Below are 19993 nucleotides of genomic sequence, written 5' to 3'. Positions count from 1 at the left end.
ACTTTACAGTTTTAAGAGCTGGTTGAGTGTAACTTGTAAAACCCTGTAATTCAACCATAGTGCCCTCTTTTGCCCAGGTTTCTTGAAGAAAGATGATATCATGTGTTTGTAGATAAGAACAGAAATCACTGTCTTGGATCTTGTTCAGCCTTCTGGTGCCCTTCAGATGTTCTGGACTACAACTCCTATCAGCCCCAGCCAGCACCAAAGGGATATGGACGTAATCTAGCTCTACCAGTGTTTCTCCAATTGTGCCCTCAGCTGTTGTTGGACTACAGCTCCCATCATCCCTGACCATTGGCCCTTCTTGCTAAGGATGATGGGAGTTGTAGTCCAGCAATAGCTGGGGACCCGTTTGAGAAACACTGCTAGCCTCTGCCAGAGCTTCAAATGACAGTCCTCCTTTAAGATTATGTAAGCCTACCATGACTCCTGTGAGACCTTGTGCCTGGAATAATTTAGCACTCATTTCTGTGTTATCTGGTTCAAGGGGGGGACCCAAACCACCACCCATTTGCAACCCCCTTAACCCTAAAAATAGTGAGAGTAAAGTGACAAAATTTGGAATGATAAAACATCATAGTTCTTTCCTGCTGTTTCCATGGGGGAATTAAGGGGGCGGGGAGGAGCAGGCATGTGTGGAAAGGGGGGAGTAGCAGTGTTGCCCAATGCCATTTGTTGTTGTGTCTTGCCACGCCCACTGGTGTGAATGAAATTGAGTGTGACATATAGGGATAAAAAAGCCACCGTTCTATCATGCAACAGGCACTGCAGTGAGGTAGGAACACTAGAAAATGGGGCAGAAGCACTAGTGTGATAATCAGGAAAAGCGACACAACATCCCCCTATTATTATTTTTATTATTCTTATTAGAAATACATATTGAAGGAAAGTTCTAGGGTTGATGAGCAGATGGACCCCTCTACTGCTAATGTAACTTGGTTCCTTCCATTGTGTGTTGTGTCTCTTCCTTAGATGGTAAACCTGCAGGTTGGGATTAGCCATTTTTTATCTCTGTAGTCTGGTCTTTTTAAAAATAAGAGCACACACAGGTCTGCTAAGTTTTCCATTCAGGCCAGCTGCCCACGCTGTCCTTTCACATTCTCAATACTTTCTGCAGGACGATTGCTCAGACCCTCATTAAAATCCCCCACCGCCATTGCCTCAGGCCCGCTGTTAAAGCTTAATAAAATGACAAATGGTGATGGGACCTGCTAGCCGCTGCAACAAATGCATTCCATAGTTGCATTTCGCTGCTGCACATAAATAATAATGAGTCAGTTCAAGGGGTGTGTGTGTGTGTGTGTGTGTGTGTGTGTGCAGTGGGAAGGAATGGGAGCTGTTTCCTTAGTGTGTGAGCATCAAAAGCCAGAAGCAAGATTTAACAGTCAACAAATTAATTTGTTCCTCAATGGGATGGGTCAGGCTTGCTCTCTAAATAGATATTCCTTGGCTTGACTCTTGAGCTCTCATTGTGCAGGGACCTCAAAGCCAACCTGGCCAAGGAGTCTCTGTCCGTCCTCACTGCTGACAGTCTGGGGGTTAATGTCAGACTAATGCCAAGGGAGTTTGGTTGACACAAGTGGTGTCCCGTTACATAAATGTGGTCGGTTGACAGTGAATCCCTCGCAAATAGGCCTTTTGAGAAGGGGGCTGGGACAGAGCACTGCCATTGCCTGCAGCATGGTCCTACCACCAAAATAATGGATTTCAAACTGAAACAGGAAATGAGGTATATGTGTTAAATCTGTCTCACCCTCTCTGTGCTTGGAAGCTGAAAGCAGTCCCTTTTCACATTCTGTATACCGGGGGTGAGGAACATTTTCCAGACTGACAACCATCTTGGGCCATCTTTTGAGGGGCCACAGACCAGTAGTGGGTGGGGTCAGAGGGAAAGAATGGGTGGAGCAATGGTGTGACTCTTACCCCCACCCCCATACACATCTCTTCATCCAGACAAGCAAGAAGTATTATCACGGTTGAAGGACACATTCCAGCCAAGCAAAGAGCCCTTCCGGATGGTGAGAAGCAGGACCAATAATAATAATAATAATTTATTATTTGTACTCCGCCCATCTGGCTGGGTTTCCCTAGCCACTCTGGGCGGCTTCCAACAAAGATAAAAAATACACTGAAATATCACATATTAAAAACTTCCCAAGGAGGAGTATAGCACTCACACTCCTTGCAGAGGAGAGCTCATGGCCTATAGTGGAACCAGCCAACTTTCACGTAGGGCCTGCTGGGAGAGCCACGTAGTCTGTAATCCTGCACTCATTCAGGAGGCCAGGAAGGAGCCACCAAGCTGATGCTCAAAGCAGGGATTGGGGGGGGGGGAGAGATGACAGGGAATGGGAGCCACAGGTCTCTTATCATAGGCTGCCATCTCAAATACACTAAAGGTGAAGCCAAAGGCAGGGTCTTCAGCTTGCAGTGGCTGCTTAAATTAACACCACTTTTGCCAAGCTAGTGCCTTCCAGCTATTTTTAAAGCTTCTTTAATGTGTGATCTTGAGATTTCAGACAAGCTTCGGTTTTGGGGTGTCCCTACGGCCCCCAGTTTGAGTCTTAATTACTCAGTTTGTGGGGCAGCACAAAACATGGTGTTTGCATCACAAAACTTTGGCACCTGTTTGGTGTCAATCGGACAGTTTTGGATTTTTTGGCATTAACTTGTGACCTCAATTTGCTTTGTCAATTACTCGGTTTGGAGGGTGGCACAAAACACAGGTTTCGCAACACAAAATGGCACAAACTAGCACAAAACTTTGGCATCAGTTGACAGGGGGATCCAGAATTTCGGGGTCACACATTAATGAAGCTTTGATTACAACTTCCATCAGTCAAATGCATTTGCAGATTAGTTTTTGTGGCTGCCTTTTTCTTCCACTCACAGCTCCTTTGATCCAACTCGTGACCTTTGTCCCTGCAGATTGATTATTTGTTTGATCAGTGTGGACCATGAGGAGGAGCAGGAATGGAGGCAGATGTGCATTCAATTTGCTGTCCTCTGAACGCTCGTCCCTGAATTCTATTCTCTTGTTTTAAAAATACAGTAGCAGACTTTCATTTCTTGCCTAGGGGAAATTCCAGCACCTGCATCTTCTAACATTCAGCTTCCTCTCCCCTGCTTTCTAAATTGTACGTTTTCAGTAATGTCTATTATTTCCCTTAATTGATCTCACGAATGCCTCTCATTCCTTAAGTGCGCGTGAATTTTAGTTGTGTTGATTTGAGCCATATAGCCAGTCTATTTGTTTTATTTGTCAGAGACCTGTTGAACCCATTTCATTTTGAAATGCTTCATTTTGAAATGTAAGAGGTGCTTTGCAGAATATAATACTTTTCATATGAGTACTGCATTATATGTGGCTTAACAGCCAAGGTTTTTAAAGCACCAAATTTAATTAAAAGCACAAACTAAATGGCTTTAAATTGAGCTGCATCCAGGGTCTCTAAATGCCCATTTAATTTACTGAAATGTCAGATGTGTGTGCTCGCACGTGTGTGTGTGTGTGTGTGTGTGTGTGTGTGTGTGTGTGCATGTGTCCCCACACTTTTGGCTTTTTATTTGAAATGACAGTTTGAGTTGCCTACATCATTTATCAAAGAATAAGAAATCAATGATTCCTTCTATATATTGGTAATGGTAAGATTTTTCTGAAGACTAGCACACTCTAAAATGACCTATAATGATTGGCAAAAGATTAATCAAATTTGCTTTTCAGTGCAAGTTCAATAGGAGCTGATTTGTACATCACAGAGGAAGAGGCGGGAGAATTCTGGATATTTCTGCTGCAGATTATTGTGCAGGATTGCAGTGAACTGATGAACTGAAGCATGGAGACCATAAGAACTTTGGAGGAGCTCTGCTGGCTCAGGCCAAAGCCTGTCTAGTCCAGTCACCTGTTTCCCCTTTAGATGCCCCTGAGAGCCCACAAGCAGGACATGAGGAAGATGGGGAACTTGCCAGTCTAGGAGTAGAACAGAGCCTGGACTGGACTGGACCAAAGAGTTCAGGGATGAGGAACCTGTGACCCTCCAGATATTGCTGGGCTCCAGCTTCCACCAGCCTTGGTTCAGTTCTGGGCAGCAGAAGTGGGCTGGCACATCCGTTTCAAGGCAGTGGGGCACTGTTCTTCTAATGTTTTCTCTCTTCTTCTTTATAAAATATGAAGGAACATGCATCATTTTAAAATAGTTGGGGGCCCATGTTGATAGTTTTGGCTTATCGGTTGCTCCTAGGAAACCATGATGGACCATGCACTGCGCACCATCTCCTACATTGCCGATATAGGTAACATCGTCGTTTTGATGGCCAGGCGCCGGATGCCCCGATCGGCTTCGCAGGACTGTATTGAGACGACCCCCGGCGCACAGGAAGGAAAGAAGCAGTACAAGATGATCTGCCACGTCTTCGAATCAGAGGATGTAAGTGAACGGCATTTGGAAAAATGCATTATTTAGAGGTTGTGCATGACTGAAGCTTTTGCTTGGTTAAGCCTTTCAGAGATCTTCAGGGCCAATGTGTTTGCTGCCTTTCCATTCCCAAGAAGTTTTCTCTTTATTCCGCTTGGAATTCCCCGCTCAGAATGCACATCCGTGCGTTATTGCCCTTCTCCTGGAGTGCTTGAACGTTTAATAATTTACCTTACTTTTAAAAGGTCTTTTAAAGCAGACATGACCTAAAATGACAGCATAACATGGACTCATAGCTCAGTGTTATCTACTTTGACTGGCAGCTGCTCTTCAGGGTCTTGGGCAGAGAAAGATCTTCCCCACCACCTGCAACTTTTATTTGGAGATGACATGGAGCGAAGTTACTCTCTCCTACATGCAAAGCTATAATACCTGAACCATGGTCCTTCTCCCGCCTTGGGATGGTCATCCAGATGTTCCTGGACTACAGCTCCCATCATCTCTGATCATGAGCCATGATGGCTGGGGCTGATGGGAACTGGAGTCGAGCTACATCTGGAGGGCCACAGGTCCCCACCTTTGCCCCACCCTTAAGGGACATCCCTTTCTTGCTGTCATTGTGTTGCAGACCATGGGTAGACCTTTGCAGCAGGGAGAACTGTAGGGCTAGCAATTCATTGCAGAGCAGTCAGAGCATAAATATAGGTCATCTAACACAACTGCCATGATTTAATTACATTACTCCTTAGTGAGCAATTGAATAGAATCTAGCTTACATACCTTTCCTTACAACCCTAGTGTAACGACTGGCAGTGGAATATGTATGTGACATGTGCTTGACTCTAGTTTAGTGTGCGCTAGATCATAGGCTTCCATGCTGTGGTCTGTGGATCATCAGTGGTCATGGAATACTAGAATTGTCCAACCCCCTGCAGTGCAAGTCCATTAGCTTCTTCCAGGTGCCCCACAGTGGTGACTCTGCAGAGTGGCATAGTTAATTGTGTATGATGAATGATGGGCACAGAGGCTGTTTCATTGTCCTTAGAATCTGGTGGTCCTCCCAGAAGGAGTACAGCACAGCCAAGAAATAAAGCCAAGGCTGGCAGCAAGATGGGGTATATAATTTTAAATATTTTAAATAAAATACTTCAATGTCTAGCAATTGTACATCAAAATTGCTGAACAACAGGCAGAAAAATTATTCCACTTTTTATTTTTTTGCAGGCTCAGCTGATTGCCCAGTCAATTGGCCAGGCCTTCAGTGTGGCATACCAGGAGTTCCTCAGAGCTAATGGCATCAACCCTGAGGATTTGAGTCAGAAGGAATACAGTGACATCATCAACACCCAGGAGATGTACAACGATGATCTGATCCATTTTTCCAACTCGGAAAACTGCAAGGAGGTTAATTTGCCCTGTTCTTAAAGCAAAATCATATGTTTTGTTGCTCCTTCTTCACTGTAGGATTAGGAATGTACATGCTGGGAACCCATGTGGAGTTTTAAGAACTCATTTGCAAACATATATTTTCATCGTATGCAAACAGTAACATAAAATTAAATTCACTGAGCTGGGTTTTGAATTTTGCTGTTGTTATTGAGTTTGGACTTTTTTCAAGCAGCCCCTTTACCCCTTCAGCCACCCCCAGCTTTCCCACACCTCCCACTATTCACTTGTAAGAACATAATATGCCCCTGCTTGATCAGGCCAATGGCCCCTCTAGTCCTGCATCCTGTACTCACAGTGGCCAACCAGATGCCTCCATGGATTTGTCCTCTTTGAAAGCCAACCAAGTTGGTGTCTATCACTGCCTCCTGTGGGAGTGAGTTCCATAGTTTAACTACACACGGTGTGAAGAAGTGCTTTCTTTTGTGTGTCCTGAATCTTCCAACATCCCATGATGAACACACACCTGGATGTGCATGGATAACAAACAACCTCATGGAGAAGGAAGGGGTGATGAATGAAGGGAAATAAATGAGCACCAAACTATTTATGGAGTCAATTTATGTTGTTGTTGTTTAGTCGTTTAGTCGTGTCCGACTCTTCATGACCCCCTGGACCAGAGCACGCCAGGCACTCCTGTCCTCCCCCGCCTCCCACAGTTTGGTCAAACTCATGCTGGTAGCTTCGAGAAACACTATCCAACCATCTCGTCCTCTGTCGCCCCCTTCTCCTTGTGCTCTTTCCCAACATCAGGGTCTTTTCCAGGGAGTCTTCTCTTCTCATGAGGTGGCCAAAGTCTTGGAGCCTCAGCTTCACAATCTGTCCTTCCAGTGAGCACTCAGGGCTGATTTCCTTAAGAATGGATAGGTTTGATCTTCTTGCAGTCCATGGGACTCTCAAGAGTCTTCTCCAGCACCATAATTCAAAAGCATCAATTCTTCGGCGATCAGCCTTCTTTATGGTCCAGCTCTCACTTCCATACATCACTACTGGGAAAACCATCGCTTTAACTATACGGACCTTTGTTGGCAAGGTGATGTCTCTGCTTTTTAAGATGCTGTCTAGGTTTGTCATTGCTTTTCTCCCAAGAAGCAGGCGTCTTTTAATTTCGTGGCTGCTGTCACCATCTGCAGTGATCATGGAGCCCAAGAAAGTAAAATCTCTCACTGCCTCCATTTCTTTTTTTTTTTTTATAATAAATTTTTATTAGTTTTCCATGAATAAAGAAAAAACAAAACAAAAACATAAACATAAACAAACAAAAACACGACTTCCCCATACCACCCCTTTTCTGCATTCTTGTTTCAAGATTTTTCAGCAACCCTCTGAACATAACTTAAATATATTTCATGTATTTAACTTCAGTTAATTATTAATACAACTGTAGTTCTTTATCTCTTGTAACTCTGAGCCCCTAATTTTCCAAATTACAACAGTTTTTAAGATAAACTTTAAATTTGTTCCAATCTTCATCCACCGCCTCTTTCCCCCGGTCTCGAATTCTGCCAGTCATCTCTGCCAGTCCCATATAGTCGATCACCTTCGTCTGCCATTCTTCCAACGTGGGTAAATCTTGCGTCTTCCAATACTTTGCTAGGAGAATTCTTGCTGCTGTAGTGGCATACATAAAAAATGTCCTATCCTTCTTTGGCACCATTTGGCCCACCATACCCAAGAGAAAGGCCTCTGGTTTTTTAACAAACGTTCTCTTCAGAACTTTTTTTATTTCATTATAGATCATTTCCCAGAAAGCCTTAATCTTCGGGCAGGTCCACCAAAGGTGATAGAAGGTTCCCTCCGTTTCACTACACTTCCAACACTTGTTGTTGGGCAAATGATAGATCTTTGCTAACTTAGCAGGAGTCATGTACCACCTGTAGATCATTTTCATAATGTTTTCTTTTAAGGCATTGCATGCCGTAAATTTAACACCAGTGGTCCATAACTGCTCCCAGTCAGCAAGTTCAATGTCATGCCCAATATCCTGTGCCCATTTAATCATATTAGATTTCACCATTTCATCTTGAGTATTCCATTTCAACAGCAAGTTGTACATTCTTGACAAATTTTTAGTATTGGGTTCTAACAGTTCTGTTTCTAATTTTGACTTCTCCACTTGGAAGCCTTTCTTTCTGTCCTGTTTGAATACTTCATTTATCTGTCGATAATGTAACCAATCTCTCACCTTAAACTTCAGTTTCTCAAAACTCTGCAATTTTACATTTTCACCATCTTGTTCTATAATTTCACAATATTTAGGCCAATTAGAACCCATATTCAATTTTTTCACCTCTTTTGCTTCCATTGGTGACAACCACCTGGGGGTTCTACTTTCAAACAGGTCTTTATACTTAATCCAAACATTATACAGAGCTTTCCTCACCATATGGTTCTTAAAACCTTTATGCAATTTTACCTTGTCATACCATATATATGCATGCCAACCAAATCTGTTATCAAATCCTTCAAGATCCAAAATGTCTGTATTCTCGAGGAGCAGCCAATCTTTCAACCAGCAAAACGCTGCTGATTCATAGTAAAGTCTTAAGTCCGGCAGGGCAAAACCCCCTCTATCTTTCGCATCTGTTAATGTCTTAAATTTTATTCTTGGCTTTTTGCCCTGCCAAACAAATTTCGATATGTCTTTCTGCCACCTCTTGAAACAGTCCATCTTGTCTATTATTTGTAATGTCTGAAACAGAAATAACATTCTAGGCAATACATTCATTTTGATAACAGCAATTCTGCCTAACAAGGAAAGTTTCAGCCTTGACCATATGTCTAAGTCTTTCTTAACTTCTGTCCAACATTTATCATAATTGTCTTTAAAAAGATTCACATTTTTCGATGTCAAATTCACCCCCAGGTACTTCACTTTTTTTGCTATCTCCAAACCTGTTTCATTCTGGAATGTCTCTTTTTCTTCCTTTGTTAGGTTTTTTTCCAAGACTTTAGTTTTTTGTTTGTTCAACTTAAATCCTGCAACTTGACCAAATATCTCGATCAGTTCTAAAACTCTTTTTGTACTAGTGATTGGCTGTTGCAAAGTCAAAACTAGGTCATCTGCAAATGCCCTTAATTTATACTCTCTCACTCCGACCTGAATTCCTTTAACCAACTGGTCCTTTCTAATCATATTTAACAAAACCTCCAGAACCAGTATAAAAAGTAGGGGGGAAATAGGACATCCCTGTCGTGTTCCTTTCTCTATAGCTATCTCTTCCGTTACCACATTATTCACAATTAGCTTTGCCTTCTGCTCAGAATAAATTGCACCTATACCGTTTTCAAAACCTTGGCCTACCCCCATCCCTTGGAGATTCTTTTTCATAAAACTCCAACAAATATTGTCAAAGGCTTTCTCCGCGTCCACAAAAATCAAAACCGCTTTTCTGTTAATGTTCATTTCCAACAGTTCCACAATGTCTATTATGTTCCTCACATTGTCAGACATGTGTCTTCCCGGGAGAAAGCCAGATTGATCCTTATGAATCTCACCTGTCAATACTTTCTTCAGTCTTTTTGCTAAAATGTCTGCAAAAATTTTGTAATCCACATTTAATAATGATATCGGGCGGTAGTTCTTGACCTGGTTCTTTTCAGTCTCGGTCTTTGGTATAAGTGAGATAAAGGCCTCTTTCCACGTTTCAGGTGCCTTTTTCCCCTCCAATATTTCATTGCAAACTTCTTTCAGTGGTTGCACTAAACCTTCTCTCAAAGCTTTATAATATCTAGCCGTCAGTCCATCTGGTCCTGGAGACTTTCCCAGTTGTGCCTTTTGAATGGCCTCCTCTATTTCCTGTTCTGTTATTTTCTCATTCAAAATCAACTTGCCCTGTTCTGGAATTTTCGGTAGTCCATAATTTTTAAGAAATTCTTCTATTTCTTGTTCGTTTACTGGCCCTTGTGTATATAATTTCCTAAAAAAACTTTGAAAACAGTTACTTATCTCATTTGGCTTATGAACATTCTTTCCCTCTATCTCCAAACAAGTAACTGTATTCAATTTTTGCCTCTTTTTCAATTGCCATGCAAGGAGCTTCCCACACTTGTCTGCAGACTCAAAAGTCCTTTGTCTCATTTGTTTAATTTTCCATTCTATCTCTTGATTTGTCAGTTCCATATATTGCGTCTGATAATGTTTTATCTCTCTCAAAATTTCTTGAGACTTTGGTTTTGACCTCAGTTTCTTCTCTCCTTCCTTCATTTTTTCTAAAATTCTTTCTTTCCTTTCATTTTGCTTTTTCCTCTTGATTGAATTCTGTTGTATCAGGAAGCCTCTCATCACGGCTTTACTCGCGTCCCAAATTGTTCTTTTTTCCACATTTGTTCTCAAATTTATCTCGAAGTAATCTTTCAATGTCTTTAGGGCCTTTATACAGAATTGTTCCTCTCTAAATAGGGAGTCATTCATTCTCCATCTAAAGGATCCAGTTGTTGTCATTTTCATTTCCATCTTTACGGCATTATGGTCGGAGCAGGTTTTTGGGCAGATTTCTACTTTTTTAATCTTTGTAGCCATCACACTAGATACCCAGATTTGGTCGATTCTCGTCCATGTCATTTTAGATTCCGAGAAAAAAGTTCCCTCTCTCTCGAGAGGATTCTTTGTTCTCCAGATGTCAATCAAGTCCATATTTTCCGTCATCTCGAAGAAAGTCTTTGGTAGTCTTCCTTCTTTAGATATTGTCTGTCTTTGTGCCTTGTCCATATTTGTAGAAACCACTCCATTCATGTCCCCCATCATTATTATTTTGCAGTCGAGATAATCTAGTAAAGTCTCATGCAACTTCTTAAAAAATTCTGCCTTCCCATCATTTGGTGCGTATACTCCAATTATCAAATATTTTTCCCCCTGGATCTGTACTTCAATTGCCAGGTATCTTCCTTCTTCATCCTTAAATTTTAATTTTGGATCCAATTTTTCCTTTGCATAAATCACTACTCCTCTCTTTTTTACTTTATCGGAAGATATAAATTCTTGTCCCAGTCTTTTATTCACCAACAATTTCCTGTGTGCTCTAGTTATATGAGTTTCCTGTAGACATATCAGATCCAGTCGTTCCCTTTTCAAAATGTGGAAAACCTGTCGTTTTTTTCTGGGATGGTTCAAACCGTTGCAATTCCAACTTAGAAGTTGCAGAGACATTTTGTTTGTTAGATGTTTGATCCTCCGACTGCTCCAAGTTTTTCTTCCTCTTCAGTTGGCGGTTGTGGTAGTCCAAATGATAGATTTGCAATGTCCGTTAGCCCTCCTCCTTCTGATGTTAGTCCTTGTCCTTCTCTTGCTGGGTCCACCGTACCTTTCTGTAGGTCCTCTAGGTTTCTCTCCAAAAAGTACTCTTTCTCCTGTACTGTTCTTATTCTTACTTTCTTCCCTTTGTAGTTAAAGGACAACCCCTGTGGGAATTCCCACCTGAAGGGTATGAAGTTCTTCCTCAGCAAATTGGCAAGGTCTCTATAAAAAGTCCTCACTTCCAAGATGTATTTAGGGATGTCCTTAAAGATTTGGACTTGAATGTTTCCAATCACCAAAGCTTTTTGATAGTGAAGGTTCAGTATCTTGTCTCTTTCCTCTTTGGTTCTAAAGGTAATCAGACAATCCCTTGACTTCTTGCTTTGCTTTCTACCAAGTCTGAAAGCAGTTGTTATCCCCACTTCATCTTCCTCCAGATCTCCTTGCCAATTTTCCAGAATTGCCTCTGTGAGAAATTCCGCCAGGTTATCCTCTTCTTTCTCTGGAACCTGTCTAAATTTCAGATTTCGTTCTTTCCGTTGTAATTCCAGTAAGGAGAGGGCCGCTTCATGTTCATTCACCTTTTTCTCAATCGGCACAAGTCTTTCCTGTGTCTCACCTGCAACAGATTTTGCACTCTCTGCAATTTTCCTTGTTTCTGAAGATTCCTGAATCAGTCTATTTATAGATTCTGTATTTGTTGCCACTGATGTGGTATTCAGATCCAATCTTGTTGTAAGTTCTGTCAATTTCTTTGAATTTTCTGTAGATTGCTTTGTTAAGGCCTCAAGGGATTGATTTATTTTAAGCAGTGCCTGTGTCATAGATTCCATTGATGCTGCTGTCACACTGTCCGGTGCAGGCACTGTGTTGCCAGAGATTGAACCTCTTTTCTTTTGTGTTAGTTTAGCTTTAGATCTGGTTCTTATCTCCTCTGCCGTGCCACTCATATCCCAAGGCCGTTCTCACAGGAAAAACTTGCAATGGAAAATCCCACTATTAGTCAGTTACTTTGCAATTTTTCCCTCTTAGCCCTCAAGAGGGAGCAGTTAAAAGTTTCCAAGTTAGAAACAACAAAGAGACAGAAAGCCGGATGTAGAAAATCTCAAGTCCGCCATTAAAGTTGTAAAACTTTTTCTCCAATTTAAATTTGGTTAGTCCAATGTCAGTAACAAAGTCCCATTCAAATCTTAAATGTCTTAAAATTTTTTCACCATTTAAGGTATAGTCTGTATCCACTTCAAAGTTATTTTAAAGAACAGTTTCCCCGGTGTTAAGTCCTGGCAGGTCGTCCCGGGGATCAGAGCAGTGAAAAACTTTGTTTCCCTTTAGATTAAAAGTATCTTCACAAGACTGTCTTTTTTCCCCCTTCTCCTGCCAATCTGGAGGGGAGAGATACTTTTGACAGCTCAGGTTTGACAGTTCGCAACTAAGTTTCTAATAACTGCAGCGAGGTCTTTCGTTGCTTTAAATTCCTGCAGTCCGGGGGGGGCAGACTTCCTTATTTTTTGCCCTCCCGTTTTCAGCCAAATTTTCTATTTTTAAAGGTTCCTGATTTTTTTTTCCCCTTCTTACTCACGGGAATCCAGTCCAGATTTTCTTTTCAGGAAGGAATCGGCGCTCTCCGCTAATGGCGACGCGGCTTCACTCCGCAGGCTGGGTAGCGACTCTCAGCACCGCGCTCACTCCCGATGCCGCTCCGGAGCCTTTAAAAAGGCTCTTTCACAGTACCGGGGGGCGCAAAGGTGCCCACCGAGTCTCCTTGCTCTCAGGCTTCCGCGCCTGAGATTTTAGGGGTCCCCCACTCGCCGTAGCGGGTAAGACCCGAACTTGCGGAGCAGTCCTTCTCCGGAGCTCGGAGGTAGGACCGCCATTAAGCGCTGGCACCGACCGGAAGTCATCCCCTTCTATTTGCCAGGAGGTGATTGGACCAGTGGCCATGATCTTCGTTTTTTTGATGTTGAGCTTCAAACCATATTTTGCGCTCTCCTCTTTCACTCTCATTAAAAGGTTCTTTAATTCCTCCTCACTTTCTGCCAACAATGTTGTGTCATCTGCATATCTGAGGTTGTTGATATTTCTTCTGGCAATCTTAATTCCGGCTAGGGATTCATCCAGCCCAGCCTTTCGCATGATGAATTCTGCATATAAGTTAAATAAGCAGGGAGACAATATACAGCCTTGTTGTACTCCTTTCCCGATTTTGAACCAATCAGTTGTTCCATATCCAGTTCTAACTGTAGCTTCTTGTCCCACATAGTCAATTTATATACTGCTTAATTACAGGTGACCTAAAGCTAGATGTGATGTTTGTCATATAGTTTGCCCTTTGATAGTAGTTGTTTGTTTACCAATAGTCAATGTGGGGGGAGGAGCCAGATCAGGGCCAGGACAGAGGGGATGGGAGCTTAACCCTTCACCCTTATCATTGTCCAGATTGCAATTGCCACCACCCTGCAGCTTCTTAAAAAATATGTTTAGTATTTTCCAAAATAGCAAATATAAAACTGAACATTGCAAGGCAAAATAAAGTCCAATCATGCACCACAAAAATACATTTCCCCCCATTCAGTGTGAGGTGGTGGGACTCCTTTATGAAGCTGAAGAAAAGGCATTTGATATTGTTGTGTGTCCACAACCCTGAGCAATGAGAGACTCCAGGGGTTCCAGTGCTTACCTAGGATTTTGTTTCCTTAAAATGAAGGTCAGCTGGGATGGTGGTGTCTTTAGGATATATAGTTTTATTTACACATATATGCAACCTGAGCCATAAGATGGAGGGGCTCCAACAGATCTTGCCTCCCTGTTAGGTGCCTGGGGAGGGGACAAAGTAATAGTTGTGGATTCAGCACAGATGATGATGATGGTGATGATGATGATGATGATGATGATGATTTATTATTTCTACCCCGCCCATCTGGCTGGGTTTCCCGAGACAAGAGAATCAAGCGTCTCTCTGGCTTTCAGCTCAGCCAAAGTCCCTCTCACACAGTTGTAACTAGCTCTCTCATTTTTTGGTAAATAATTTTTTATTAATTTTCAATTACTAAAATCCAATATAAACCACATTTTATCAAATTACAATTCAAATTCAAATACATATCAACTATAAAGCCAATTATACATTTTGTGTGGCCTCCCGCGTGCTAGATTTCAAGTTGAGATGATTTTATTTCATCCTGCTTCCAAAGTCTTAATTAATCCAATTACATTCAGTCTTGATCTTAATCCCTTATCAGCAGCTACAAAGTTTTTGACTTCCATTTGTATTGGCGGGGAGCTTGCAAGGACAATTGCCCTCAAATCATCCTTGTTTATCCTTTGCTAACGGTCTCTGCTATTGTGGGCGTGGCATCCATTAAGGCAGACCAGAACTGGAAGCCCACAGTTGTAACTAGCTCAGTCTTTGGCTGGGACTGATGGAAATAGATGCCATCTGGAAGATGCCAAATTGGGGAAGGCTAAACTAGTCTATTGCTTTTGGTGTCTCCCCTGATCCCCATGGCTTTGTTGAATAGCTCCTCTCCCTCTGCTCCACTTCACACTTGTAAATCTCAGTAAAGTATCAACACCTTGTATACATGAACACAGGAAACTGCCTTATATGAAATCCTGTCCACTGAATTGTGTCCACACTGTCTGGCAGCATCTCCTCAGGGTTTTAAAGGGGCGACACCCCCAGGACCTTCAGATGCCCTCTCATGAGCTTTCCCTTCATGTCTCCCCCTGCCAATGATCTTTTTCCTGAACAAAGCACATCTTTCTCATAGAATTCCAAGCCCATGCCCATCCTTATTGCTGTAGGATTATTTATTTATTTTTGCATCTTTTGCTAAGTGTTATATATTTAAAGTCAGTAATGGGCCTCCCGCTGTGGGGTAATCAGCACTGCACAGAGTGGGCCTGTTGCCTGCTGTGGCTTTACATAGAGGATGCATTGCTCATGTCCTGTGTCTTGCATCTTTAAAAAAGACATAGTGAGGCTGACTGTATGTTTCCAAAATGGCTTTGCAAATTCTTATACTGCAGTTCCAGCTTCCTAAGTAAATATTCCTAAATATTCCCCATATTTGGCATGTTGTCCTTAAGGGACTTTTCCTGCTACTCATTCCAATGTCCACTGCTTTTTTGGGGGGGCGGGCGGGGAGAAAGTGGGAGGGCTTTTGGATCCCATCAGAACATTGTACCTTTCCCCCCTAAGCTGGGCAAACACTTCCTTGCAGAATTCTGCAACCCTAGAATTCCCACAAACATTCTCCCTCCAATTTGTTTTATTTTGCAGTTGCAGATAGCCAAACACAAGGGCGAGATTCTGGGTGTGGTCATCGTGGAGTCTGGCTGGGGCTCCATTTTACCCACAGTGATCCTGGCCAACATGATGAATGGGGCCCCTGCTGCTCGTTCAGGGAAACTCAGCATCGGGGACCAGATTATGTCCATTAACGGGACCAGTCTCGTGGGGCTTCCCCTGGCAACATGTCAAGGAATCATAAAGGTACTGTATGTAATGTCTCACTCTGAATGTGACTGACCTGTATGAAGGACTCTATGACTTGAAAACAGAAACTCTGTATGTACTTTTGTTACCCAAGAAAAATCTTTTAATAAAAACATTTTAAAGGAAGGAAGGAAGGTACTGTTTGGGATGAGAGGGGAGGGGTCTGTCCTGTGGATTGTGGAATCCCACTTCCAAGAAATTCTACAATTACAGATTTTGACGTTGCCAACACTGTGGGTCTTACTGACAGCAAAGGGAGAAAGTGGGAGGATGAGATTGTCACCAGTTTATAAAATCCAAGGTAGTCGTCTCAAGAGCCACGAGGCCTCTCTGTCTTGCTGAAGTCAAGCGGGTCTCTCTCTGGTTAGTGCCTGGCTTGGAGACTGCCTGGGAATCAGATGCCCACCACACTGGGTTCCATGAGGGGAGAAGGGCAGGATAGAAATGTAAGGGGAATTTTTAAAATCATGATGATGAATGATGGTGATAAAAGCATGTCCTTAGTTGTTGCCTCGTCTGCCTATTTGGTAGGTTGTGGAGGAATTGAAGCATTGGGGAACGCTTGCAAGCCCAAGGGCCACATTCCCTTGAAGGCAGGCTTCTGGGGGCCATATGCCAGTGGTGGCCATCCAGAGGGGCATTCCATCCATTCCAGCTGTTCCACACCCCTACTTCTCCTTGCGTTCAGGCAACCAAGACACCCACTGTTCAAGTTCAAGGATCCAAGTTCAAGTGTACATTTGCACCAGGCAAAAGCATTTAAGGAGGGTGCAGAACAAGATTGGTTTTTTTTGGGGGGGTGGCCTGAGGATAGTTCCAAAGGCCAGGGAGAGAGACCTGGAGTGCAGAGTCAATTCCTGGACCTGCGACTCCTGACCCCACTGCATTAGATCAATAAGATGAAACACACAGTTCCTTGCATCAAATCACTTACCATGCAGGAGCCCTTTGGGTGCCCCCAAATGGGATAAGACAGAAACACCATTAGACACAACCAACTATGAAGTGGCTGCCACTGGAAACTGCTTTCCTTTGTTTGTGATAAAGAACTTGCTAAGCTTGAGGACATTTTTCAGGGTCTTAAGAACCAGACGCAAGTGAAGTTGAACATTGTCAGCTGCCCTCCAGTCACCACTGTCCTTATAAAGCGACCGGACTTGAAATACCAGTTGGGCTTCAGTGTACAGAATGGAATTGTAAGTTCACTTTTCCTTGTAGTGTTGGTATGGTGGTTGGATTTGAAAACTATTGTCTTTGCTCAAAAAGAGTCGGATGGATAAGGACAATGGTTCTTATTTGCTGTTTTAAAAAATTATTACTGAGATTTTTCAAATAAACAAAAATTACATCATTACAAAAGGCATAAGAAATAACTTAGCTACGAGCTTAGTCCTTGTGCTACTTGTGGATGCGCAGAAAAAAGAGAAAATCCAAATAATTATTTAGAAAATACTCAAAGAGCGATATGGAAATCCAAGAAAGATAATTAGTAGCAGATTTTAATCTACAGACCAAAACTGTTTAGGTATAATCCCTGCCCATAATGATGCTGTGGAGGAAGAACTGCCCCCTGCTGTCTCAAAACAAATTCAACAAACAGAGACCAAGTAACTGAGATTTAACTCCTCTAGGTTTTCTGTTACATTCTGTAGCTTTTTCTGCAACTGCTAACAGCCTTACCTTATTCCACCATCCCTTTAAGGTGAATTGGAAATGAAAATTTAAATTGCTGGGCTGCTTTGAGAATGCAATATTTAGCTGAGGAAAAAAGGCGAGTGAATTTTGCACATGGTGGAGAAAGTTGACAGATACATTTCTCCCACTGGCATAATGCACTCGCCCAGGGCGCTCCCGTGGAGCTGAGTGTCAAAAAATTCAGGACAGACAAAAGTGCTTCTTCACACAGTGCATAGCTAAACTACAAAATCCACGCCTGTAGGATGTGATGGTGACCATTAGCTCAGGTGGCTTAAAAAGGGTTAGAGAAATTTAGGAAGGATAAGGTTATCAGGGGCAACTAGTCATGATGGCTGTATATTACCTATGGAGTCATCATACCTCTGAATAGCAGTTGCTTGGGGCAACAGTCAAGAGTGAGGACTGTTGCTTTAATGCCATCCTTGTGGGCTTCTCAAAAGAGACACCTGGCTGGCTTCTGTGGAGCTGGGAGAGCTCAGTTGGTAGAGCCTGAGGCCCTTAATCTCAGGCTCATGGGTTCACGTCCCGCGTTGGGCTAAAGATTCCTGCATTGCAGGGGCTGGACTAGATCACTCATGTGGTCCCTTCCAACTCGACAGTTCTATGATTCTAGAACTAGATGGGTCTTGGTTTGATCAAGCAGACAGACCCTTCTTTGGTTATTACGATGACTTCTGCAAATAGCTGATTACTAGCCATGATATAGCCAAGTTCAGTCTCCTTGTTGAGCAGCAGTGAGTGAGGACTCTTGCTTCACAGCCTGCCTTGAGGTCATCCATTAGACAGCTGGCCGCTGTGGGAACAAGAGGCCCTTTCCACCTTAGCCAGCAGTCCTGCTTGTAGATTCTTTAGAGGAGCCCTGATCTCAAAGAAGTTCATGCCAGCTGGTATATTTGGAAGTCACCTAGTTGCAGCAGCAGGTTGCTTTCTGAATAGGTTTCCCATAAGGCAGTACCACTTTAACTGGGGTTTGGTACCATCTAGTGGCTGTTAGGCATATTCACAAGTGGCCTCAATGCCACCCTGTTCAGTGAATGTCTAATGCAGGGCATAGCGAGCACTTTTGAAGGCAAAACAGAAGGATCCACTTTGCCCTGAGGAGTAGGAGGATTTCTAAAGGGTGAACCTGGAGTATTAGAACGTCATCTGACTGAAATTCTTTTCATATAACTATTTCAACGCATTATATGTAGGGCTACTTCTGAAAACAGTTCAGAAACTTCAGGTGGTTCAGAAGTCAGTGACCAGGCTGCTCACTGGGACAAGACGGTTTGAGTGTATTACACCGATCCTGGTCCAACTGGCTGCCATTTAGTTTCCAGGCCCAATTCAAAGTGCTGGTTTTGACCTATAAAGCCCTAAATGGCTCAGGACCACAATACCTCGAGGACTGCCTTTCCCCATAGGAACTGAGCCAGACCCTTCAATCCTCACCTGAGGCCTTTCTTTGTGTGCCTCCTCCATGAGAGGTCCAGAGGGTGATAACATGAGAATGGGCCTTTTCTGCAGTGGCTCCCTGTTTGAGGGATGCTCTCTCGAGGGAGGATCGCCAGGTGCCTTGTATCACATATCTTTAGGCACCAGGCAAAAACTTTCCTCTTTGGCCTTTGGCCTTTAACCATCTTTGGCCTTTTAGAAGTGAGCGAGATGTTATTAATGTATTTCTTTTTCCTCTTGGCTTTAACAAATCTATGTGAGGGGGTTTCTCTGTTCGTTTGTAAGTTGCTTTGGTTGAACAAATTTTAGCAGCAGCAGCAGCAGCAGCAGCAGCAGCAATATGAAAAGGAATGCCTGTGTTGCAATTCTCAGTATATACTGAGATTTGTGATATTTCTGTCTTTTGCATTGTGTGATCTCATTCCATACTTTCTACCTTCCTGGGTTTTGTTTTTCACATCTTGCATTTTGCTTCTGATGTTGTTGTCAAACATTACTGCTGCCTCAATTTTACCTTGGCAAGGACTTTGTTTTGAATAGAGTCTAATGTGACGATGGAGATCCCATGGCCCTCCAGTGTGGCTGGATTGCACTCCCCCTTCTCTGACCATTGGCCCTGCTGGCTGGATTCCAATAACAACAACGTCAACAGGGCCACAAGTTTCCTATCTCTGATCTGATATATTCAAATAATGATAATTGCATGTATGCATGTTGAATTTCAAATGGGGAGCCAACCTGTGAGCATCTATTTACTGAAGGTAAAGGTGTGAATTTACCTAGCTGGATTTTTATGTTTTAATTCTGTGACTCAGACCTCTGCCATATAGGCTGTGCCCTTGGATCTGCTCTGGGCTGCATCCCTGTGCAAGAGGGGCCAGCCCTCAGACCCTCACCCAATATAAGGCCTTAGCCCTCACTTTTGGCAAGTTTGCATAAAGCTGACATGGAGCTGCCTTCCCCAAGCTGAAGTCCTCCAGATGGTTTGCACCACAGCTCCAATCAGACCCAGCCAACCCAGCCTTAGAGCCACGGAAACCTTTCTCAACCTTGGCTCCCCAGATGGACTACAACTCCTCTTATCCTGCTGGCTCTTCTCACTAGGGATAATAGGCTGAGAAAGGCTGATCTAGACAGTTAAGAACTCACGAGGTTCTTAAGAAAAAGGGAAGATTGGGTCAGTGCTGTAGTGGGCATTGCCAGAACCTGGGGCAAGCCAAGCATTGCAGCTCCTAACCCTCTTTTGAACATTGTGCAGGA

General features: G+C 43.0%; 1 protein-coding gene across 6 annotated transcripts in view; it reads left to right on the top strand.

Annotated features, from left to right (window-relative positions):
- APBA2 (amyloid beta precursor protein binding family A member 2) overlaps nucleotides 1-19993 on the top strand; it is a 107075-nt gene that overhangs the window by 80757 nt on the left and 6325 nt on the right. For all 6 annotated transcript variants that reach the window (XM_028705800.2, XM_028705802.2, XM_028705803.2 and 3 more), the window contains 4 exons: nucleotides 4245-4430; nucleotides 5643-5822; nucleotides 15383-15595; nucleotides 16675-16794. In XM_028705800.2, coding sequence (XP_028561633.2) covers nucleotides 4245-4430; nucleotides 5643-5822; nucleotides 15383-15595; nucleotides 16675-16794 — 699 coding nt within the window. The remainder of the gene's footprint in view (nucleotides 1-4244; nucleotides 4431-5642; nucleotides 5823-15382; nucleotides 15596-16674; nucleotides 16795-19993) is intronic.

Source organism: Podarcis muralis, chromosome 14 (assembly GCF_964188315.1).
Source record: "Podarcis muralis chromosome 14, rPodMur119.hap1.1, whole genome shotgun sequence".
In the NCBI taxonomy this organism is placed as follows: Eukaryota; Metazoa; Chordata; class Lepidosauria; order Squamata; family Lacertidae; genus Podarcis; species Podarcis muralis.
The sequence above is the reverse complement of the archived record's forward strand: the minus strand, read 5'-3'. Positions and strand labels throughout refer to the sequence as shown.